Source organism: Oncorhynchus mykiss, chromosome 9 (assembly GCF_013265735.2).
Source record: "Oncorhynchus mykiss isolate Arlee chromosome 9, USDA_OmykA_1.1, whole genome shotgun sequence".
Taxonomy (NCBI): Eukaryota; Metazoa; Chordata; class Actinopteri; order Salmoniformes; family Salmonidae; genus Oncorhynchus; species Oncorhynchus mykiss.
In genome coordinates, this window is record NC_048573.1 from 78,312,541 (window position 1) to 78,338,204 (window position 25,664).

A 25,664-nucleotide genomic window follows, 5' to 3' on the forward strand; every position below is an offset into this window, starting at 1 on the left:
CATTATATCGGACAAAAAGTGATATTACCGGTCAAAGAAACAGTTCAAACTAAGTACAGAATCAATCATTAGCATGTTTTTAACATGTAGCTTCAATAAAGTTCCAACCGGAGTATTCCTTCTTGTCTACGTGAGCAATGGAACGCAAGTGACTACCATGAGGAATAAGAGTGATCAGAAAATGGCTGACTGCCAGACACCTGACTGATTCTGCTATCATTCACTCCCACAACATCATAGAAGTCTCATTATAATTTATATTGACGGTTGACATCTAGTGGAACCCCTAGGCAGTGCAACATCATTCATATTCCAAGGGGATTTCATTGGGGACTCTGGTGAATACATACAATGCTCAGATGTCTGACTTCCTGTTTTGATTTCAACTCAGGATTTTGCCTGCTAATATGAGTTATGTTATACTCACAGACATCATTCAAACAGTTTTAGAAACTTTAGAGTGTTTCTATCCATTACTACTAATAAAATGCATATATTAGAAACTGAGACTGTGGAGCAGGCCGTTTACTTTGGGCAACTTATTCATCCAAGCTACTCAATACTGCCCCCCAGCCATAAAAAGTACAAAAATAAAAATGTAAAAAGTTGTGTATTTGGCTAAGGTATATGTAAACAATTATAGCAATGGTTATCAACTGTCCTGCAGGGATGAAATGCAAATTGTAGAATATTGAGGTTTTGGTGGCAGCTGCAGAGAACTATTTGTGTGTGCAAGACTTCAGAAAAGTTACGTGTTAAGTGATGTTCCATCCTTTCAGGTTGTTGGCCATGAGGTAGGACTAGATAGATAAAAATAAAAAAAATAAAAAAAAGTGGAGTAGGTTAGTGTTAATTTTAATTTTATAATATTTTAGTAGGTGGCGGTAATGCAACAAATTTGGATGCCAACCGCCGTTAAACCACATCGAAGAAGAAATCTCCCCCAATGCGGAAATAGAAAGGGGGATTCCTGGTGCAGGTTAGCTTGGCGTTGTCGCTTTGACAGACAACCACATCAGAAGAATGTCAGAACTACCGATGGGAAATTAATTTCATCAGATTTTAATAGAAATACAACCTGGAAGTGGTGTCAGTTGCGGAAAATACGCTTGGTCTGCCACAGTCAACCCAGAGCTAAATTAGCTAACACCAACTAGCTATACGTATACAGATAAAAGGTAAGGTTTCTTCATGTTAGCTAAACAACTAACGTTAGTTACATGTATAATTGAGATAGAGGCATGTCGTTGGCTGTAGTGCTGACTAGTTGACGGGATTGTGATGGCTAGCGTAGCCAGAATTAGCCACATCATGTTTGTCTAGCTAAACTAACCCAGCTATAGGCTTTATGCCTGGTGAACCAGTACTTGGTCCAAGGGCCTGAGGAGACGATCCTCAGGGTTAAAAAACAACAATACGTTCGGTATTCAACATAAACATGGAGTTTCGCAGAATAACTATAATATTTGTAGACCTTTTGTTATGGAAGGTGCTTAATAACAGCTGGGTGTCAGAGGAGATCTCGTCTCCTCCAACCCAGCTACTGGTTCATATGACCTGCGAGTGAACTAACCGTGTTTCTAATTTCCTAATGTTACTAGCTGTTAACTAGGTAAAACATATAGTAGGTTAGCTAGGTATCAAAACCAACCAGGATGGAGCTAGAAGTGAAAGTAGCCGCGCAGACCGACTGCCTATAGATAAAGCATGTCCGTTTTGGTCATTTCTATTAACGTTATATAATCATAATCAATCCACCGCAGCATGGTTTTGGACTCATTGAGCAGTTTAACTGATTCAGTACAATAACATTGGAAATGTAATGTTAAAAGTTCAATTTATATTCCTTAAATGTGAGTTAAAAATGATGTTGTCACTGCTTCCTGTTGACAAGACGTTTTGATAAATAGGCCAATGTCAAAACACAGTTTTACGTGTCCAGGTCAGTAACCAATATACAGAAACAGTTTGTGATATATTGAAAACATAAAATGTACATGTGCAACAATAGTACTCATTTTATTTGTTTATTTTTACAGGCACCTTATAAACTGCACCAGAAACCCTGTTGTGTTGGTATCAAATTGTATTTGTCACATACACATGGTTAGCAGATGTTAATGGTCACATACACATGGTTAGCAGATGTTAATGGTCACATACACATGGTTAGCAGATGTTAATGGTCACATGGTTAGCAGATGTTAATGGTCACATGGTTAGCAGATGTTAATGGTCACATGGTTAGCAGATGTTATTGGTCACATACACATGGTTAGCAGATGTTAATGCAAGTGTAGCGAAATTCTTGTGCTTCTAGTTCTGACAATGCAGTAATAACCAACGAGTAATCTAACCTAACAATTCAAAACTACTACCTTATACACACAAGTGTAAAGGAATGAAAGAATATGTACATAAAGATATAGGAATGAGTGATGGTACAGAACGGCATAGGCAAGATGGAGTAGATGGTATCGAGTACAGTATATACATATGAGATGAGTAATGTAGGGTATGTAAACAAAGTGGCATAGTTTAAAGTGGCTAGTGATACATGTATTACATAAAGATGCAGTAGATGATATAGAGTACAGTATATACATATACATATGAGATGAGTAATGTAGGGCATGTAAACATTATATTAAGTGGCATTGTTTAAAGTGGCTAGTGATACATTTTTACATGTATGGCAGCAGCCACTCAATGTTAGTGGTGGCTGTTTAACAGTCTGATGGCCTTGAGATCGAAGCTGTTTTTCAGTCTCTCGGTCCCTGCTTTGATGCACCTGTACTGACCTCACCTTCTGGATGATAGCAGGGTGAACAGGCAGTGGATCGGGTAGTTGTTGTCCTTGATGATCTTTGTGGCCTTCCTGTGACATTGGGTGGTGTAGGTGTCCTGGAGGGCAGGTAGTTTGCCCGCGGTGATGTGTTATGCAGACCTCACTACCCTCTGGAGAGCCTTACGGTTGTGGGCGTGGCAGTTGCCGTACCAGGCGGTGATACAGCCCGACAGGATGCTCTCGATTGTGCATCTGTAAAAGTTTGTGAGTGCTTTTGGTGACAAGCCAAATTTCTTCAGCCTCCTGAGGTTGAAGAGGCGCTGCTGCGCCTTCTTCACGATGCTGTCTCTGTGGGTGGACCAATTCAGTTTGTCTGTGATGTGTACGCCGAGGAACTTAAAACTTACTACCCTCTCCATTACTGTCCCGTCGATGTGGATAGGGGGGTGCTCCCTCTGCTGTTTCCTGAAGTCCACAATCATCTCTTTTGTTGACATTGAGTGTGAGGTTATTTTCCTGACATCACACTCCGAGGGCCCTCACCTCCTCCCTGTAGGCCGTCTCGTCGTTGTTGGTAATCAGGCCTACCACTGTAGTGTCGTCCGCAAACTTGATGATTTGAGTTGGAGGTGTGCATGGCCACGCAGTCGTGGGTGAACAGGGAGTACAGGAGAGGGCTCAGAACGCACCCTTTTGGGTGTGTGTTGAGGATCAGCGGGGTGGAGATGTTACCTACCCTCACCACCTGGGGGTGGCCCGTCAGGAAGTCCAGTACCCAGTTGCACAGGGCGGGGTCCTGACCCAGGGTCTCAAGCTTGATGACGAGTTTGGCGGGTACTATGGTGTTAAATGCTGAGCTTGTAGTCGATGAACAGCACGTTTAAATGTTTTACTCACATCGGCTGCAGTGAAGGTGAGTCTGCAGGTTTTGGTAGCGGGCCGTGCCAGTGGCGCTGTATTGTCCTCAAAGCGAGCAAAGAAGTTGTTTAGTCTGTCTGGGAGCAAGACATCCTGGTCCGTGACGTGGCTGGTTTTCTTTTTGTAATCCGTGATTGACTGTAGACCCTGCCACATACCTCTTGTGTCTGAGCCGTTGAATTGCGACTCTACTTTGTCTCTATACTGACGCTTAGCTTGTTTGATTGCCTTGCGGAGGGAATAGTTACACTGTTTGTATTCGGTCATGTTTCCGGTCACCTTGCCCTGATTAAAAGCAGTGGTTCGCGCTTTCAGTATCGCGGTTGGGAATGTTTTAATAGTTGCTGTGGGTATGACATCGCCGATGCACTTGCTAATTAACTCGCTCACCGAATCAGCGTATTCGTCAATGTTGTTGTTTGACGCAATGCGGAACATATCCCAGTCCACATGATCGAAGCAATCTTGAAGCGTGGAATCAGATTGGTTGGACCAGCGTTGAACAGACCTGAGCGCGGGAGCTTCCTGTTTTAGTTTCTGTCTATAGGCAGGACTCAACAAAATGGAGTCGTGGTCAGCTTTTCCGAAAGGAGGGCGGGGCAGGGCCTTATATGCGTCGCGGAAGTTATAATAGCAGTTATCCAAGGTTTTTCCAGCCCTGGTTGCGCAATCGATATGCTGATAAAATGTAGTCTTGTTTTCAGATTAGCCTTGTTAAAATCCCCAGCTACAATGAATGCAGCCTCCGGATATATGGATTCCAGTTTGCAAAGAGTCATTCACTGATATGGATTAGGGGGAATCAGGTTGTATGTTATAACTACCACAACTAAAAAAAAAACACATAAACTGGATATTGTTTTTGTCACTGGTTAGCGGACAACCTGCAGAAGACAGTGGGCTACATTGTATTTGTGTGTTGCATTTTAATATGGGGGTCACCAAAAGAGAGGCAAAACTGTTTTGTCAATCACTCATATCAATTATCACGTTGAAGTCAATTGTGCAAGAGAGGGAGATGAGTTTGCATGTCCTGCTAAAACTAACACAGCAACAAAAAAAAGAAGGCTAGCCTGAAGAAGTTAGGCTAGCCTGAAGAAGTTAGGCTAGCCTGAAGAAGTTAGGCTAGCCTGAAGAAGTTAGGCTAGCCTGAAGAAGTTAGGCTAGCCTGAAGAAGTTAGGCTAGCCTGAAGAAGTTAGGCTAGCCTGAAGAAGTTAGGCTAGCCTGAAGAAGTTAGGCTAGCCTGAAGAAGTTAGGCTAGCCTGAAGAAGTTAGGCTAGCCTGAAGAAGTTAGGCTAGCCTGAAGAAGTTAGGCTAGCCTGAAGAAGTTAGGCTAGCCTGAAGAAGTTAGGCTAGCCTGAACAGGCGTCTCTTGAACTTTCCCGAGAGTTACTGTTGTAAAAGTGGTTTGGTGTCTCTAGCTTGAACGGTTCAAGAGTTACTGAATTATTTTATGCTAAGTTATAAAGAACTGGGACTGTGGTTGAAAATTAGCCGTCTGGCTAAAACCGGCACTTTTACTGAAACGTTGATTAATGTGCACTGTCCCTGTAAAAATAAATAAACTCAAACCTTCAGAAAGTATTCAGAGCCTTGACATAGTCCACATTGTTTTTAAATTCAGGCTGTAATAAAAACAATTATTAAATAGACACAATACCGCATAATGAAAACATGTTTTTAGAAATGTTTGTACATTTTTTTATTGAAAATTAAATATAGAAATATTCAATTGTTACAAGAATTAACTTCCCTTATGTTTCATTTAACCAATTCAATTAAACACTCTGTCCTGTCACTCCTAAGAATTTGTAAGACCCTTATTTGCATAAAATGGACAGAGACCAGTCTCAAAACCAATCAGTAGCGGTTTATTCTCGAGAGTACTGAACATGATACAATTTACCACAGGTTATAAACTGAAAATTAGTTTCCGAACTGTCCCGTCTCATCACCACTCCGGTACAATGGCAGTATAGTTCTCAAGCCTTCCCACACCAGTTTAGATAATGTATGACCGAGCCAAGGTCTTCCTGTGTAGATAAGCATTCTAGCCAGTCTGACGATAAGTTCATTCATTTCTACCAAGGAACAGACAGTCATTGTTCTAATTCTTGATTATAATTACACACATTATATTCAGTACTAGGATTAAAAGAAAATTCATACATCTATACAGTAACATAATAGTGTTCTGATTAGTCAGTCCTGATTGAAATGTATACATAATTAGTCATTATTGATCAAAAATCCCTCTATTTACATCAGTATACACACCCCTGAATCAATACTGTGTAGAAGCACCTTTGGCAACGATTACAGCTGCAAGTCTTTCTGGGTCTTTGAAGGGCCCTACTCACCTGGATTACAGCTGTAAATCTTTATGGGTCTTTGAAGGGCCCTCTACACCTGGATTACAGCTGTAAATCTTTATGGGTCTTTGAAGGGCCCTCTACACCTGGATTACAGCTGTAAATCTTTATGGGTCTTTGAAGGGCCCTCTACACCTGGATTACAGCTGTAAATCTTTCTGGGTCTTTGAAGTTTGGATTGGGCCCTCCACACCTGGATTACAGCTGCAAGTCTTTCTGGGTCTTTGAAGGGCCCTACTCACCTGGATTACAGCTGTAAATCTTTCTGGGTCTTTGAAGGGCCCTCCACACCTGGATTACAGCTGTAAATCTTGCTGGGTCTATGAAGGTTGGATTGGGCCCTCCACACCTGGATTGTGCAATATATTCTTTATGCTTTTCAGAATTCTTCAACCTCTGTCAAATTGGTGGTTGATCATTGCTAGACAACCATTTTCAGGTCTTGACATAGATTTTCACATAGATTAAAGTCAACTGTAACTTGGCCACTTAGGAACATTCACTCTTCCTACACACTGTCACTCCAACACACCCACCACAAATTTTACATGTTTAATTCCAGCCCCTGTCCCCGCAGAAAGCCTATTGGTAGACCGTCATTGTAAATAAGAATTTGTTCTTAACTGACATGCCTAGTTAAATAAAGGTTACAAAAATAAGGTATTTCTGTTTTTTTTGTTTGTTTTTTTTAAACTTGTTTTTGCTTTGTCATTATGGGGTATTGTGATGTCATTATGGGGTATTGTGATGTCATTATGGGGTATGGTGATGTCATTATGGGGTATTGTGATGTCATTATGGGGTATTGTGATGTCCTTATGGGGTATTGTGATGTTCTCATGGGGTATTGTGTGTAGATTGCTGAGGATTATTTATTTATTTTATCAATTTTAGAATAAGGCTGTAACAAAATGTGGAAAATGTTCAGGGGTCTGAATAACTTCCGAAGGCACTGTATCTACCTCCATCACTCCAGTATCCCTGTCCGATTTCCCCTATACATATCTACCTCCATCACTCCCCTGTCCCCTTCTCCCTATACATATCTACCTCCATCACTCCAGTATCCCTGTCCCCTTCCCCTATACATATCTACCTCCATCACTCCAGTATCCCTGTCTCTTTCCCCTATACATATCTACCTCCATCACTCCAGTATCCCTGTCTCTTCCCCCTATACATATCTACCTCCATCACTCCAGTATCCCTGCACATTGTTAATATGGTACTGACCCTGTATATAGTCACCTATACAGTGGCTGTATATAGCTACTGACCCTGTATATTTTGAGTCATTCATGTTCTTATCACGTGAGGATGTGGTTTACATCCTAGATAGCAGGCCATTGGCTGCCATCATCACCAGGGGTATGTACGGCAGGTCTGATTGGTTCCAAGTTTAGCAGTTCACATTTTTGCCTACTACTAGTAGCTGATGATATGCGTCTGTCTACATGTAGGATGTAGGTGCTTCTCCACCTGCATTTGTTGCTGTTTGGGGTTTTAGGCTGGGTTTCTGTACAGCACTTTGAGATATCAGCTGATGTAAGAAGGGCTTTATAAATACATTTGATTTGATTTATGATGCGTCATTTTAACATGGTTCAGCAGCATGGTACAGCCCCAGACAGACACCTGGGACATGGCCGGGGACGAGGGAGGCGGGGCTCTCCGGGTTCCACCTGAGCTGGCAGCCAATGAGGTGGTGACCAGACTACTGGGAGACAACCAGCAGCTCCGAGGTATGTCACTCACACACCACTGGAATACTTTCTTTGATCCACAATGAGACACAGATTGTGTATGTGTGTGTATATATCTGTGTGTGTGTGTGTGTGTGTGTGTGTGTGTGTGTGTGTGTGTGTGTAGAGGCGCTGCAGCGCAGCAACCAGGCCCTGCGTCAGCGCTGTGAGGAGATGGAGGAATGGCAGCGGAGGTCTAGAGAAGAGAGAGAGTTCCTCAGCTGTCGTTTCCAGGAGGCCCGGGCGCTAGTGGAGAGACTGGCCAGGGAGAACCATAGCCTCACCAGCCTGGCCAGCCCCTCCAACCCCGGAGCCAACCAAGGCCTGCTGGTCAACGGCCCCAGTTTCAGCCAGGACTCCTGCCCCAACTCCACCAACTGCAGCTCCAATGGGGGTCCTGGGAGGGGAGGGGAGCAGGAGAAGAGCTCAGAGACCAACGGAACCATGGCATCCTCACTGGTCAGTACGGAGGGAGGAATGTTTGGATTCAGAATACCTAATAAATTCTTGATGAATTCTGTATCCTGTTTAAGTAGTAAACATTATTATTATTATTATTTGCTATTTGAATGGAAGGAAATATAATTTAAATCAGTGAAATTCAAATGTCTCCTCTTCTATAGTAGACATAGTCTATACAAATATACATCTATAAAACAATCAAGGAAAACTAATGTGAATATTCTAAGTTGTTATATTTCATTACGTTTTGTTCACTATGGGGAAAATACCACGTTTTGTTCACTATTGGGAAAATACCAAATTTCCCAGAATGCATCAGCCTAACCCTCAAGTTTACCCTGAGTCCTTAAAATAAAAAAATACAAAGAAATGTTTGGTAGAAAAGTGTTATGAACACTGGCTCTTTCCATGAGACTGACCAGGTGAATCCAGGTGAATCCAGGTGAGACCTATGATCTCTTATTGGGTTTTCACACTCAACAGTTTCCCACGTCTATCAAGAATGGTCCACCACCCAAAGGCCATTCAGCCAACTAGACAACTGTTAGGAAGCATTGGAGTCCAAATGGGCCAGCATCCCTGTAGAACGCTTTGGACATCTTGTAGAGTCAACATGGGCCAGCATCCCTGTAGAATGCTTTGGACGTCTTGTAGAGTCAACATGGGCCAGCATCCCTGTAGAACGCTTTGGACATCTTGTAGAGTCAAAATGGGCCAGCATCCCTGTAGAACGCTTTGGACATCTTGTAGAGTCAACATGGGCCAGCATCCCTGTAGAATGCTTTGGACGTCTTGTAGAGTCAACATGGGCCAGCATCCCTGTAGAACGCTTTGGACATCTTGTAGAGTCAACATGGGCCAGCATCCCTGTAGAATGCTTTGGACGTCTTGTAGAGTCAACATGGGCCAGCATCCCTGTAGAACGCTTTGGACATCTTGTAGAGTCAACATGGGCCAGCATCCCTGTAGAACGCTTTGGACATCTTGTAGAGTCAACATGGGCCAGCATCCCTGTAGAACGCTTTGGACGTCTTGTAGAGTCAACATGGGCCAGCATCCCTGTAGAATGCTTTGGACGTCTTGTAGAGTCAACATGGGCCAGCATCCCTGTAGAACACTTTGGACATCTTGTAGAGTCAACATGGGCCAGCATCCCTGTAGAACGCTTTGGACATCTTGTAGAGTCAACATGGGCCAGCATCCCTGTAGAATGCTTTGGACGTCTTGTCGAGTCAACATGGGCCAGCATCCCTGTAGAACGCTTTGGACATCTTGTAGAGTCAAAATGGGCCAGCATCCCTGTAGAACGCTTTGGACATCTTGTAGAGGCCACGCCCTGATGAACTGAGGCTGGCAAGAGGGGGTGCAACTCAATATTAGGAAGATGTTCCTAATGTTTTGGACACTCAGTGTATCTATTCTAAGCACTAAGGTTAAGAGTATATGAACATTGTTTCTAGAGAAAAGTTATTTTCTTTAGTATCTGGAAGTGTGACTTGTCAGATTCAATTAAAATGAGTGGAATTTCTGTGAATTTCACTGAATTAAATTTGACTTCCTGTCACTCAAACTCTATATCCTGTGGGATGTGACCAATTCAATTAGCATTTAAACTCATGAGTTGAACGTTGTTGAATTGAGCCCAACCCTGGTGGGTAGAGAGATGAATGGATAAAAGAGGTAGGAGAGAATTATCCATCCACACATTATGCTGCATTTCCTGGTTGACAGGTGACAGAGAGAGGGATGGAGAAGAGAGCAGAGGAGAATGAACAGATGATGCTCCACAGCTTGGTAAGAACCTGAGGGAGAAAGGTGTGTTTGTTAAATGCCATTAGTAGTCAGGTGAGAGAGAGAGAGGGATGGAGGAGAAGAGAGCAGAGACCATTAGTAGTCAGGTGACAGAGAGAGGGGGGGGTGGAGAAGAGAGCAGAGACCATTAGTAGTCAGGTGACAGAGAGAGAGAGGGATGGAGAAGAGAGCAGAGACCATTAGTAGTCAGGTGAGAGAGAGAGAGAGAGAAGGATGGAGAAGAGAGCAGAGACCATTAGTAGTCAGGTGACAGAGAGAGGGATGGAGAAGAGAGCAGAGACCATTAGTAGTCAGGTGACAGAGAGAGAGGGATGGAGAAGAGAGCAGAGACCATTAGTAGTCAGGTGACAGAGAGAGAGGGATGGAGAAGAGAGCAGAGACCATTAGTAGTCAGGTGACAGAGAGAGAGGGATGGAGAAGAGAGCAGAGACCATTAGTAGTCAGGTGACAGAGAGAGGGATGGAGAAGAGAGCACCCAGAAGAGAGCAGTGTTCTGTTAGTGGGTGTTCTGTGAGTGGGTGCTCTGTGAGTGGGTGTTCTGTTAGTGGGTGTTCTGTGAGTGGGTGTTCTGTGAGTGGATGTTCTGTTTGTTGGTGTTCTGTGAGTGGGTGTTCTGTTTGTTGGTGTTCTGTGAGTGGGTGTTCTGTGAGTGGGTGCTCTGTGAGTGGGTGTTCTGTGAGTGGGTGTTCTGTGAGTGGGTGCTCTGTGAGTGGGTGTTCTGTGAGTGGGTGTTCTGTGAGTGGATGTTCTGTTTGTTGGTGTTCTGTGAGTGGGTGTTCTGTGAGTGGGTGTTCTGTGAGTGGGTGTTCTGTTTGTTGGTGTTCGTTCTGTTTGTTGGTGTTCGTTCTGTAGTTAGTGGGTGTTCTGTAGTTAGTGGGTGTTCTGTAGTTAGTGGGTGTTCTGTAGTTAGTGGGTGTTCTGTAGTTAGTGGGTGTTCTGTAGTTAGTGGGTGTTCTGTAGTTAGTGGGTGTTCTGTAGTTAGTGGGTGTTATGTAGTTAGTGGGTGTTATGTAGTTAGTGTTCTGTTTGTGAGTGTTCTGTACTTAGTGGGTGTTCTGTAGTTAATGGGTGTTCTCTAGTTAGTGGGTGTTCTGTAGTTAGTGTTCTGTTAGTTAGTGGGTGTTCTGTTAGTGGGTGCTCTGTTAGTGGGTGCTCTGTTAGTGGGTGTTCTGTTAGTGGGTGTTCTGTTAGTGGGTGTTCTGTTAGTGGGTGTTCTGTTAGTGGGTGTTCTGTTAGTGGGTGCTCTGTTAGTGGGTGTTCTGTTAGTGGGTGTTCTGTTAGTGGGTGTTCTGTTAGTGGGTGTTCTGTTTGTTTGTGGGTGTTCTGTTTGTTTGTGGGTGTTCTGTTTGTTTGTGGGTGTTCTGTTTGTTAGTGGGTGTTCTGTAGTTAGTGTTCTGTTAGTTAGTTGGTGTTCTGTTAGTTAGTGGGTGCTCTGTAGTTAGTGTTCTGTTAGTTAGTGGGTGCTCTGTAGTTAGTGTTCTGTTTGTGGGTGTTCTGTTTGAGGGTGTTCTGTTTGAGGGTGTTCTGTTTGAGGGTGTTCTGTTTGAGGGTGTTCTGTTTGAGGGTGTTCTGTTAGTGGGTGTCCTGTAGTTAGTGGGTGTCCTGTTAGTTAGTGGGTGTCCTGTTAGTTAGTGGGTGTCCTGTTAGTTAGTGGGTGTCCTGTTAGTTAGTGGGTGTCCTGTTAATTAGTGGGTGTCCTGTTAGTTAGTGGGTGTCCTGTTAGTTAGTGGGTGTCCTGTTAGTTAGTGGGTGTCCTGTTAGTTAGTGGGTGTCCTGTTAGTTGGTGGGTGTTCTGTTAGTTGGTGTTCTGTTAGTGGGTGTTCTGTTTTTGTCCGCAAAGCTTCTATCGAATATTCTGTCTGTCCCCTTCCCACTCTCTCTCTCTATAGCCCTCAGAACGAGGGAACGGGTTTCTCCAGCTGCTGAAGAGCCACAAAGAGAAGTTGGATGAAGGGATGACAGATCTGAGGTTGAGGAATAAAGAGCTGGAGAAAGAGAGGGATGAGGGAAAGCAGGAGAGAGACTGCCTTCGTCGCTCAGTTGAGGAACTCAAAACCAAGCTGGTTCAGGCGCAGGTAGTGTGTGTGTGTGTGTTGTTGTTGGGGTCATTCTGTGTAAAAATCCAAAATTTAATGTAGGTCCTCCTGCAGAGGGACGCCACTACAACCTGGTTCGATTCCAGGTTGTGACCGGGAGATCCCAAGGGACGTTCGCAATTGGCCCACTATCGTCCGAGTCAGGGGGAGGGCGGGGTCGTCAGGGGGAGGGCGGGGTCGTCAGGGGGAGGGCGGGGTCGTCAGGGGGAGGGCGGGGTCGTCAGGGGGAGGGCGGGGTCGTCAGCGGGAGGGCGGGGTCGTCAGGGGGAGGGCGGGGTCGGCAGGGGATTCCTAGTCTCAGCGCTCTGTAGCGACTCCTTGTGGCGGGGCGGGCTCCTTCAAGCTGACCTCACGTCGAACGGTGTTCCCTCTGGTTTGTCCGACTCCTGGGTTAGAGAGCAGTGTGATTTGGCGGAGCATGTTTCAGAGGACGTATGTCACAACCTTTGCCTCTCCTGGGCCCTCTGGGGAGTTGCCGCTGCCGCGCAGTCGATGTCGTAACAACGCTGGATACCACTAAATGAAATGGACTAAAATGTGTATGAAAATATTCAACTGGAAGGTAAAGAGCATGCTTGTGTTCCTTAGAGCTGTGGTGTTACCGAGGAAACGGTTCAACATTCCGATGCCCCTCCCCCATCTGACAGGTATGACATCATTCCCTCGTCACTTCCTGCAACGCGTGTGTCCTTGTGCGTGCGCTGATGTTTCTGCCTCCTGTTTCCTCAGCTCCCACCTGGCCAAACTCACAGAGCAGCTACAAGCCACACAGTGCAGGTAAGAACTGTCTAGTGTCTCTCTATTTTGCCTTGTAATACTAAATACCTGTGTGTGTGTGTGGTGTGTGTGTGTGTGTGTGTGTGTGTGTGTGTGGTGTGTAGGTACAGAGAGCTGCAGGAGAAGTTAGATTCCCTCCAGAAGAGTTCAGCTCAGAGAGACAGAACTGAAGTGCTGCTTAAACAGAAGGACAAAGACTGTGCCCAGGTACACACACACACTACACACTATACTACACACTACACACACACTATACACTACACTACACTAGAGAGACAGAACTGAAGTGCTGCTTAAACAGAAGGACAAGGACTGTACCCAGGTACACACACACACACACTATACACTACACGACACGCTATACTACACACCACACTATACTACACACTATACTACACACTACACTATACTACACATTACACACTATACTACACACTATACACTACACACAATACACTACACTATATGCTATACTACACACTACACACTATACTACACACTACACTATACTACACTATACACTACACTATACACTACACTACACTACACACTATACTGCACTGCACTACACACTATACTATACTACACACTACACTACATTATACACTACACACTATACACTACACTATACTACACTGCACTACACTACACACTATACTACACACTACACACTATACTACACACTATACTACACACTATACTATACACTACACACTATACACTATACACTACACACTACACACTATACTACACACTATACTACACTATACACTATACACACACTACACTGCACTCACGACACACACACAGCCCTATCCACAAACACTCACACCACACACACACTGCACTCACCACACACACACTGCACTCACCACACACACACCGCCCTATCCACAAACACTCACCACACACACACCGCACTCGCCACAAATGGCGCAGGAGGATAATTTTTTAAACTTATTTTGTACATAATGTTTCTGCGACCGAAGCATGCATGAGAGCATCAGCTGTTCCGGACGACTGTGTGATCATGTTCTTCTCGTATCCGATGTGAGTAAGACCTTTAAACAGGTCAATATTCACAAGGCCCAGACAGATTACCAGGACGTGTACTCGGAGCATGCGCTGACCAACAACACTCTCTCGCTGTGTCTAACAGCTCTCTCTCTCTATCTCTCTCTCTGTCTACCAGCTCTCTCTCTCTCTGTGTCTAACAGCTCTCTCTCGCTCTCTCTCTATCTCTCTCTCTCTGTCTACCAGCTCTCTCTCTCTCTCTGTGTCTAACAACTCTCTCTCGCTCTCGCTCTCTCTATCTCTCTCTCTCTGTCTACCAGCTCTCTCTCTCTCTAACAGCTCTCGCTCTCTCTCTATCTCTCTCTCTCTGTCAACCAGCTCTCTCTCTCTCTCTGTCTACCAGCTCTCTCTCTCGCTCTCTCTCTCGCTCTCTCTCTCGCTCTCTCTCTCGCTCTCTCTCTCGCTCTCTCTCTCTCTCTCTCTGTGTCTAACAGCTTTCTCTCGCTCTCTCTAACAGCTCGCTCTCTAACAGCTCGCTCTCTCTTTGTCTAACAGCTCTCTCTCTCTCTCTCTCTCTCTCTCTCTCTCTCTCTCTCTCGCTCTGTCTAACAGCTCTCTCTCTGTGTGTGTGCTGTGTCTATGGTGTTTGTTTAGCTGGCTAAGGATGGCGAGGCGCTGAAGGCCCAGGTGACGTCTCTTCTGGGTGAGCTGAGAGAGAGACAGAGCTGTCTGGACCAGAGTCAGCAGGACCGCAACATACTGGACGACAAGTATGATAACATGTTTGTGTGTTAACGCTCAGAACATTGCCTAGGGTTAGGGTAACCCCTGTTACCATGGACTCTAAACTAGACTTCAGCCATCTCAGGGAGCTCACACCTTGTAGTATGCAGACAATCCAGGTCTCAAACCCCTGTTTAGACTGTTACTGCCACCGTGGACTGTAAGCTAGGTTCAGGACTGTTACTGCCACCGTGGACTGTAAGCTAGGTTCAGGACTGTTACTGCCACCGTGGACTGTAAGCTAGGTTCAGGACTGTTACTGCCACTGTGGACTGTAAGCTAGGTTCAGGACTGTTACTGCCACCGTGGACTGTAAGCTAGGTTCAGGACTGTTACTGCCACCGTGGACTGTAAGCTAGGTTCAGGACTGTTACTGCCACCGTGGACTGTAAGCTAGGTTCAGGACTGTTACTGCCACCGTGGACTGTAAGCTAGGTTCAGGACTGTTACTGCCACTGTGGACTGTAAGCTAGGTTCAGGACTGTTACTGCCACCGTGGACTGTAAGCTAGGTTCAGGACTGTTACTGCCACCGTGGACTGTAAGCTAGGTTCAGGACCGTTACTGCCACCGTGGACTGTAAGCTAGGTTCAGGACTGTTACTGCCACTGTGGACTGTAAGCTAGGTTCAGGACTGTTACTGCCACCGTGGACTGTAAGCTAGGTTCAGGACTGTTACTGCCACCGTGGACTGTAAGCTAGGTTCAGGACTGTTACTGCCACCGTGGACTGTAAGCTAGGTTCAGGACTGTTACTGCCACCGTGGACTGTAAGCTAGGTTCAGGACTGTTACTGCCACCGTGGACTGTAATGGAGGTTTTGTACGGCCGTTAGGTTAGGAAGGATGTAGTGGTCTGGCAGGAGACAAGGGAAACACATTAAGAACACAACAAAGGTGCAGACATGACAAAGTAGTAGCAGCTAATTAACAGGAATATGGATTTAACACTAGGCGGCTGAGGTGTGGGTTTGCCACTAGGCGGCTGAGGTGTGGGTTTGCCACTAGGGGGCTGAGGTGGGGGTTTGCCACTAGGCGGCTGAGGTGGGGGTTTGCCACTAGGCGGCTGAGGTGGGGGTTTGCCACTAGGCGGCTGAGGTGGGGGTTTGCCACTAGGCGGCTGAGGTGGGGGTCTGCCACGTATTATTTAGGACATTTCTCCAAAAGTATAACAAAAGGCCCTTCATCATATCACTCACAATTTAAGGAGAGGGCTGCCTCATGGCCTCACAAAGCATGAACTGAACTGGACAGAGCGAGAGGTGATTAGGGTGTGGGAACAGGTGTGGAGGGAAGGGGTGTGGCCTAGGGGGAGTCCTGTCAGAGGGAAGGGGTGTGGCCTAGTCGGAGTCCTGTCAGAGGGAAAGGGAGTGGCCTAGGGGGAGGCTTGTCAGAGGGAAGGGGTGTGGCCTAGGGGAGTCTTGTCAGAGGGAAGGGGTGTGGCCTAGGGGGAGTCTTGTCAGAGGGAAGGGGTGTGGCCTAGGGAGTCTTGTCAGAGGGAAGGGGTGTGGCCTAGGGAAGTCCTGTCAGAGGGCTGTGACCCTTCACAAGTGTTTGTGTTTATAATATGATGTGTGTGCAGGCTGAGCAGTACTCGGGAGGCGTTGGCAGCATCAGAGAGAGAGATGGAACAACAGAGGAAGCAGCACTCTGTGACGGTAGACAAACTACTGCTGCAGACACACAACCTAGAGACCGCCCTGAAGACTGACCGCCTGGTTATTACTGAGGAGAGGTACACACACAACCTAGAGACTGACTGCCTGGTTATTACTGAAGAGAGGTGTACACACACACACACAGAACCTAGAGACTGACCACCTGGTTATTACTGAAGAGAGGTACACACACACAGAACCTAGAGACTGACCTCACCATTCCATATTTCCACCATACCATTGTATCACCATACCATATTATCACCATACTGAGACCTCACCATACCATATTATCACCATACTGAGACATCACCATACCATATTATCACCATACTGAGAGACCTCACCATACCATATTATCACCATACTGAGAGACCTCACCATACCATATTATCACCATACTGAGAGACCTCACCATACCATATTATCACCATACTGAGTTACCTCACCATACCATATTATCACCATACTGAGAGACCTCACCATACCATATTATCACCATACTGAGAGACCTCACCATACCATATTATCACCATACTGAGAGACCTCACCATACCATATTGTCACCATACTGAGAGACCATATTATCACCATACTGAGACCATACCATATTATCACCATACCATATTATCACCATACTGAGAGACCTCACCATACCATATTATCACCATACCATATTATCACCATACCATATTATCACCATACTGAGACATCACCATACCATATTATCACCATACTGAGAGACCTCACCATACCATATTATCACCATACTGAGAGACCGTACCATATTATCACCATACTAAGATTCCATGTTGGCTCACTTTTTAAGAAGATGGAAAAACAATCGGCGTCAAATATTGATTTAATATCATCTAAATACTATATAACTATTGATGACACGTACACACACACTCACCGTGGAGACAGACTTGACGTCGACACACACCAATACTGGAATAACCCTCCTCCTCTCTTCCAGGAGGAAGCTAGCCCAGCTGCAGCACGCCTACACCTGTCTGTTTAAGGACTACGACTCCAAACTCAAGACTGAGGTGTGTGTGTGTGTGTGTGTGTGTGTGTGTGTGTGTGTGTGTGTGTGTGTGTGTGTGTGTGTGTGTGTGTGTGTGTGTGTGTGTGTGTGTGTGTGTGTGTGTGTGTTGCGTGCGTGCGTGCGTGTCTGTTTAAGGACTACGACTCCAAACTAATGACTGAGATGTGTGTGTAGGGAGGAGACATGGTTGTTCGTCTGGAGGAGGCAGAGAGAGCGTTGGCTCTGAAACAGGATCTGATTGACAAGCTGAAGGAAGAGGTGGAGCAACAGAGAGGATCTCTAGAGACCGTTCCTGTTCTGACTGCCCAGGTACACACACTCACCCCTGTTCACACTGCCCAGGTACACACACTCACCCCTGTTCACACTGCCCAGGTACACACACTCACCCCTGTTCTGACTGCCCAGGTACACACACTCACCCCTGTTCACACCCCTGTTCTGACTGCCCAGGTACACACACTCACCCCTGTTCTCACCCCTGTTCTCACTGCCCAGGTACACACACTCACCCCTGTTCTCACCCCTGTTCTCACTGCCCAGGTACACACACTCACCCCTGTTCTCACTGCCCAGGTACACACACTCACCCCTGTTCTGACTGCCCAGGTACACACACACTCACCCCTGTTCTCACTGCCCAGGTACACACACTCACCCCTGTTGCTTTGGCTAGGGGCTGAGGGCCAGAGGCTTTTAAAGAGAAAGCAATAGCCTGCGCTATGAGTGGATGTGCCCCTATATTCAGGAGATGAGACTAGACCAGGGCTGTTCACCTCTAGCCCCCTGTTCACCTCTAGCCCCCCATTCTCTTCCAGTCCTGGAGGGCTGAAATAGGTGGCCCCTACTTATTTACCCTTCTGGTATTCATCAGGTGGCCCCCTACTTATTTACCCTTCTGGTATTCATCAGGTGGCCCCCTACTTATTTACCCTTCTGGTATTCATCAGGTGGCCCCCTACTTATTTACCCTTCTGGTATTCATCAGGTGGCCCCCTACTTATTTACCCTTCTGGTATTCATCAGGTGGCCCCCTACTTATTTACCCTTCTGGTATTCATCAGGTGGCCCCTACTTATTTACCCTTCTGGTATTCATCAGGTGGCCCCCTACTTATTTACCCTTCTGGTATTCATCAGGTGGCCCCTACTTATTTACCCTTCTGGTATTCATCAGGTGGCCCCTACTTATTTACCCTTCTGGTATTCATCAGGTGGCCCTCTACTTATTTTAGAGGACAATCCCCCAGATATGGAAGTTGTATCTGCCACCGGGAGAACAAAGGGCTTTGTGCGTCCATGACTACCGGTCACAAGGTTTTACAACACCTACTCATTCAAGGGTTTTTCTTTATTTGTACTATTTTCTACATTGTAGAATAATACTGAAGACATCACAACTATGAAATAACACATATGGAATCATGTAGTAACCAAAAAAGTGTTGAAATAAAATCTAAATAGATTTTATATTTTATATTTTTTAAATAGCCACCCTTTGCCTTGATGACAGCTTAGCACACTCTTGGCATTCTCTCAACCAGCTTCATGAGGTAGTCACCTGGCATTTCAATTAACAGGTGTGCCTTCTTAAAAGTTAATTTGTGGAATTTCATTAATTCTTAATGTGTTTGAGCCAATCATTTGTGTTGTAACAAGGTAGGGGGTTATACAGAAGATAGATAGATAGATAGATAGATAGATAGATAGATAGATTCTGGTAAAAGACCAAGTCCATATTATGGCAAGAACAGCTCAAATAAGCAAAGAGAAACGACAGACCATCATTACTTTAATAAATCTTAGAGCCATGTGAGACGCTAGCGTCTCACCTAGTCAACAGGAAATGGAAATGCGCAACGCCAAATGCTAATAGTACTCGATAAAACTCAAACTTTCATTAAAACACACATGCAGGGTACTGAATTAAAGCTACACTCGTTGTGAATCTAGCCAACATGTCAGATTTTTAAAATGCTTTTCGGCGAAAGCATGAGAAGCTATTATCTGATAGCATGCAACACCCCAATATACCTGAAGGGGACGTAAACAAAATAATTAGCGTGGCCGGCGCTACACAAAACGCAGAAATAAAATATAAAACATTCATTACCTTTGACGAGCTTCTTTGTTGGCACTCCTATATGTCCCATAAACATCACAATTGGGTCTTTTTTCCGATTAAATCCGTCCATGTATACCCAAAATGTCCATTTATATAGCCCGTCTGATCCATGGAAAAGCACCGTTCCAAAACGCAACGTCATTTTTTTAAATTAAAAAAGTTGCCTATAAACTTTGACAAAACACTTCAAACTACTTTTGTAACCCAACTTTAGGTATTTGTAAACGTTAATAATCGATCAAATTGATCACGGGGCGATCTGTATTCAATAGCAGCTACTCTTGAAATCATCGTCCTTTGTCTCTCTCCCATAAGTCTCTTCCTGTTTACTGGACGAAAGGAAGGGCCTATTTCTCATTCCACCAAGGATTTAAACCAATGAAAATGCCAGTACTGGCGACATCGTGTGGAAGCTGTAGGAACTGTAAACTGACCGTTATCTATTTTCTCTTGGGATAGACAATTCAGAGACTGGCGGATGAATACTTTTTTTTGGTTTTTGTGACCAGGTTTTTCTTGGGATTTCGCTTGCTGTTCACGTTCTGTTATAGTCACAGACATTATTTAACCAGTTTTAGAAACTTCAGTGTTTTCTATCCACACATACTAATCATATGCATATACTATATTCCTGGCATGAGTAGCAGGACGTTGAAATGTTGCGCAATTTTTAACAAAATGTTGAAAAAATTCAGGGGGGGCCTTAAGACATGAAGATCAGTCAATACGGAAAACTTCAACAACTTTGAAAGTTTCTTCAAGTACAGTCGCAAAAACCATCAAGCACTATGATGAAACTGGCTCTCACGAGGACCACCACAGGAATGGAAGACCCAGAGTTACCTCTGCTGCAGAGGATAAGTTCATCAGAGTTACCAGCCTCACAAATTGCAGCCCAAATGCTTCACAGACTTCAAGTAACAGTCACCTCTCAACATCAACTGTTTAGAGGAGGCTGTTGTGAATCAGACGGTGGTAACATGGTAAAATTGCTGCAAAGAAACCACTACTAAAGGACACCAATAAGAAGAAGAGACTTGCTTGGACCAAGAAACATGAACAATGGACATTAGACCGGTGGAGAGCTGTCTTTTGGTCTATAGTCCAAATTGGAGATTTTTGGTTCCAACCACCATGTCTTTGTGAGACACGGTGACGGTGAACGGATTATCTCCACATGTGTATTTCCCACCGTGAAGCATGGAGGAGGAGGTGTTATGGTGATGCTTTGCTGGTGACACTCTTTGATTTATTTAGAATTCAAGGCACACTTAATCAGCATGGCAACCACAGCATTCTGCAGCGATACGCCATCTGATCTGGTTTGGGCTTAGTGGGACCATAATTTGTTTTTCAACAGGACAATTACCCAACACACCTCCAGGCTGTGTAAGAGCAATTTGACCAAGAAGGAGAGTGATGGAGTGCTGCATCAGATAACCTGGCCTCCACAATCACCTGACCTTAACCCAATTGAGATGGTTTGAGATGAGTTGGACCACAGAGTGAAGGAGCAGCAGCCAACAAGTACTCAGCATATGTGGGAACTCCTTCAAGACAGTTGAAAAAGCATTCCAGGTGAAGCTGGTTGAGAAAATGTCAAGTTTGCAAAGCTGTCATCAAGGCAAAGGGTGGCTATTTGAAGAGTCTCACATATAAAATATATTTTGATTCAACACCTTTTGGTTACTACATGATTCCATATTGTGTTATTTCATAGTTGTGATGTCTTCACTATTGTTCTACAATGTAGAAAACAGTCCAAATAAAGGAAAACCCTTGATGAGTAGGTGTTGTAAACCTTTTGACCGGTAGTGTATCTGTGACCTTTTGACATTTGAATGATATTTGTATATTGAAATAAAGTGTGTGTGTGTGTGTGTGTGTGTGTGTGTCAGGCTGAGATCTACAAGGCAGACTTCCTAGCGGAGCGGGAGGCCAGAGAGAAGTTGAACCAGAGGAAGGAGGAGCTTCAGGACCATCTGAACAAAGCACTGGCTGAGATGGAGCGTCTGAAACAGGAGGGGACCTCACGGTAACACACACACACACACACGCACACTAGAATGGGATTTAGGGATTGATATAATGTAGTGCGTGTTTGTTTTTAAGGGCTCGTATGGAGGAGATGCAGCAGAGACACCTGGAGGACTTCATACCACGACCCAACATCCCCCCACAACCAGGTACACACACAACAACCAGGTACACACACACACCAACCAGGTACACACACACACCAACCAACCAACCAGGTACACACACACACACACACACCAACCAACCAGGTACACACACACACCAACCAACCAACCAACCAACCAACCAACAAGGTACACACACACACCACACACACCACACACACACACACACACACACACACACACACACACACACACACACCAACCAACCAGGTACACACACACACACACACCAACCAGGTACACACACACACACACACACCAACCAACCAGGTACACACACACATATGTGTGTATGTATATATATATATATATGTATGTATGTATGTATGTATGTATGTATGTATGTATGTATGTATGTATGTATGTATGTATGTATGTATGTATGTATGTATGTATGTATGTATGTATGTATGTATGTATATATATATATATGTGTGTGTGTATGCAGTCGAAGTCGGAAGTTTACACTTGGGTTGGAGTCATTAAAACTTGTTTTTCAACCACTCCACAAATTTCTTGTTAACAAACTATAGTTTTGACAAGTCGGTTAGGACATCTACTTTGTGCATGACACAAGTCATTTTTACAACAATTATTTACAGACAGATTAGTTCACTTATAATTCACTGTATCACAATTCCAGTGGGTCAGAAGTTTACATACACTAAGTTGACTGTGCCTTTAAACAGCTTGGAAAATTCCAGAAAATGATGTCATGGCTTTAGAAGCTTCTGATAGGCTAATTGACGTCATTTGAGTCAATTTGAGGTGTACCTGTGGATGTATTTCAAGGCCTACCTTCAAACTCAGTGCCTCTTTGCTAGACAACATGGGAAAATCAAAAGAAATCAGCCAAGAACTCAGAAAAAATTTTGTAGACCTCCACAAGTCTGGATCATCCTTGGGCGCAATTCCAAACGCCTGAAGGTACCACGTTCATCTGTACAAACAATAGTACGCAAGTATAAACACCATGGGACCTCGCAGCCGTCGTACCGCTCAGGAAGGAGATGCGTGCTGAATGTACTTTGGTGCGAAAAGTGCAAATCAATCCCAGAACAGCAGCAAAGGACCTTGTGACGATGCTGGAGGAAACAGGTACAAAAGTATCTATATCCACAGTAAAACGAGTCCTATATTGACATAACCTGAAAGGCCGCTCAGCAAGGAAGAAGCCACTGCTCCAAAACCACCATAAAAAAGCCAGACTATGGTTTGCAACTGCACATGGGGACAAAGATCGTACTTTTTGGAGAAATGTCCTCTGGTCTGATGAAACTGATGAAAATAGAACTGTTTGTCCATAATGACCATCGTTATGTTTGGAGGAGAAAGGGGGAGGCTTGCAAGCCGAAGAACACCATCCCAACCGTGAAGCACGGGGGTGGCAGCATCATGTGGTGGGGGTGCTTTGCTGCAGGAGGGACTGGTGCACGTAACAAAACAGATGGGATCATGAGGGAGGAAAATTATGTGGATATATTGAAGCAACATCTCAAGACATCAGTCAGGAAGTTAAAGCTTGGTCCCAAATGGGTCTTCCAAATGGACAATGACCCCAAGCATCCTTCCAAAGTTGTGGCAAAATGGCTTAAGAACAACAAAGTCACGGTATTGGAGTGGCCATCACAAAGCCCTGACCTCAATCATATAGAACATTTGTGGGCAGAACTGAAAAAGTGTGTGTGTGAGTAAGGAGACCTACAAACCTGACTCAGTTACACCAGCTCTGTCAGGAGGAATCGGTCACCCAACTTATTGTGGGAAGCTTGTGGAAGGCTACCCGTAACGTTTGACCCAAGTTAAACAATTTAAAGGCAATGCTACCAAATACTAATTGAGTGCATGTAAACTTCTGACCCACTGGGAATGTGATGAAAGAAATAAAAGCTGAAATAAATCATTCTCTCTACTATTATTCTGACATTTCACATTCTTAAAATAAACCGGTGATCCTAACTGACCTAAGACAGGGAATTTTTACTAGGATTAAATGTCAGAAATTGTGAAACTGAGTTTAAATGTATTTGGCTAAGGTAAGCTTCAGACTTCAACTGTATATATATCTGAGTACTAACTGGGGTACTGTGTGTGTATTACTTCATCCCCCTTTTTTCTTATTCTCTCTCTTTCTGTTGCATTCCCAGGGGTTGCCTTTAACACGGTTCCTCCCCCTTCCTCCTTCCGCAGCGTGGGATTGGCTGCAGGAGTGGCAGGGGGTGTCTCTGGAGGCGGGGCTGAAGAGCTTCCTGACTACCGCTGTCCAAAGTGCCAGTACCAAGCCCCCGACATGGACACACTGCAGATACATGTCATGGACTGTATCCAGTAACACACACACACACAGTCACTCACACTAGTGATGAGCGGGTCAGCTGTTTGTTCACCCACACCTGCCTGCAGTTGCTAATCACCCATCACCAACCGCCCGACTACATGTGATAAAGAGAAGGTCTGAGGTCGTTACCTGCTAATATAGAAAATACGCTGAAGGCTACAGTCAAAGCTGGCATAACGATTATTTTTATGACAGGCCTTTTTATATAGGACTAATGTTTCTGCTTCTTACCAAAGTGTGTAGGCTATTTGTTGGTTGATGTTGAATTAGATACATGCAGCTACTCTTCTGTCATTATGTTAACCTAGAAGACAACCACTTACTCACCAGAATGTCATAAACCAATAGAATGAATGCTTCAATCTACTTGATATCGGTCAAGTTTGTTTTCTCTTAAATCTCTGCTTCTGTCACACAGGAACGGCGTTTAGGGACCGGGGAGAAAATGCAATAGTCCCCCCCTAAAATACATGAAATATTTTCTGTGCAACATTTCCAAATGAAATCAGTTTGACCAGTTTTAAGAACATTAAAAGCTGTTAAAACAACCAAACATGTTTCTGATCAGATTTCAGTTCGGCTTGGATGCGTATTTTAACTGTCAGCTTTTATGATGCTGATAAAAACAGCACCTCTACAGACGGTCCCTAGCCGCGCATTCTCTCAAAATACTGAAAGAAAGATAGATTTCTCCACTCCGAGTCAAAATGTACATTTGGTGTATAATTTTACAGCAAGAAATCCTTAATTCTCCAGGAGTTCATATTAAGGCTATGTGAAAGGTTATAGACCTGTAGTTAGTTAGTCCACATTTCAGTTTCCATTCAACCCATCTGAACACCACAGTTCCCTTGACAGGTCATGGGTCTATTTGAAGTCCCCATCTTGTGACTGTAATTTGTACAGCGCCTCAATCATCCTCTTTAACCACGTCACTAAATCTTCCCCAAAACATTACTGTTCTGGTCCTCCCGTCTCTTTAATTTCAACTCTCCATTTCACAGCTTTTCTCTTATTGAATTCAACTCTGATATTGTCATTTAACTTTTTCTGCCCAAGTTCCCAAAAACATTTGGCAATTGTTGTGTATTTGGCACTACAGTTAGACCCTAAAGCTGAGACTACACACTGACACCAGATACAGTTAGACCCTAAAGCTGAGACTGACACCAGATATAGTTAGACCCTAAAGCTGAGACTGACACCAGATACAGTTAGACCCTAAAGCTGAGACTGACACCAGATACAGTTAGACCCTAAAGCTGAGACTGACACCAGATACAGTTAGACCCTAAAGCTGAGACTGACACCAGATACAGTTAGACCCTAAAGCTGAGACTACACACTGACACCAGATACAGTTAGACCCTAAAGCTGAGACTGACACCAGATATAGTTAGACCCTAAAGCTGAGACTGACACCAGATACAGTTAGACCCTAAAGCTGAGACTGACACCAGATACAGTTTTGTCCTAAAGCTGAGACTACACACTGACACCAGAGACAGTTTTGTCCTAAAGCTGAGA

At 44.6% G+C, this 25,664-nt stretch overlaps 1 protein-coding gene across 5 annotated transcripts; it reads left to right on the forward strand.

Annotated features, from left to right (window-relative positions):
* The first annotated feature begins 920 nt into the window (after window positions 1-920).
* On the forward strand, window positions 921-25,604 carry LOC110532862 (inhibitor of nuclear factor kappa B kinase regulatory subunit gamma). Of its 5 annotated transcripts, none has more exons than XM_036989125.1 (15): window positions 921-1,178; window positions 7,688-7,821; window positions 7,949-8,280; window positions 10,015-10,077; window positions 11,985-12,170; window positions 12,780-12,838; window positions 12,921-12,968; window positions 13,073-13,175; window positions 14,637-14,752; window positions 16,345-16,497; window positions 17,400-17,472; window positions 17,646-17,780; window positions 21,494-21,630; window positions 21,708-21,800; window positions 23,990-25,604. In XM_036989125.1, exons 2-15 carry the CDS (start codon window positions 7,692-7,694, stop codon window positions 24,129-24,131), a joined length of 1,770 nt encoding a protein of 589 aa, XP_036845020.1. In that variant the 5' UTR covers window positions 921-1,178; window positions 7,688-7,691; the 3' UTR covers window positions 24,132-25,604. The 5 variants fall into 5 exon arrangements, with proteins under 5 accessions (XP_036845020.1, XP_036845017.1, XP_036845019.1 ...); XM_036989122.1 differs by having other exon boundaries at window positions 21,708-21,781; window positions 23,947-25,604; XM_036989124.1 differs by having other exon boundaries at window positions 21,708-21,781.
* The last annotated feature ends 60 nt before the right edge of the window (window positions 25,605-25,664 follow it).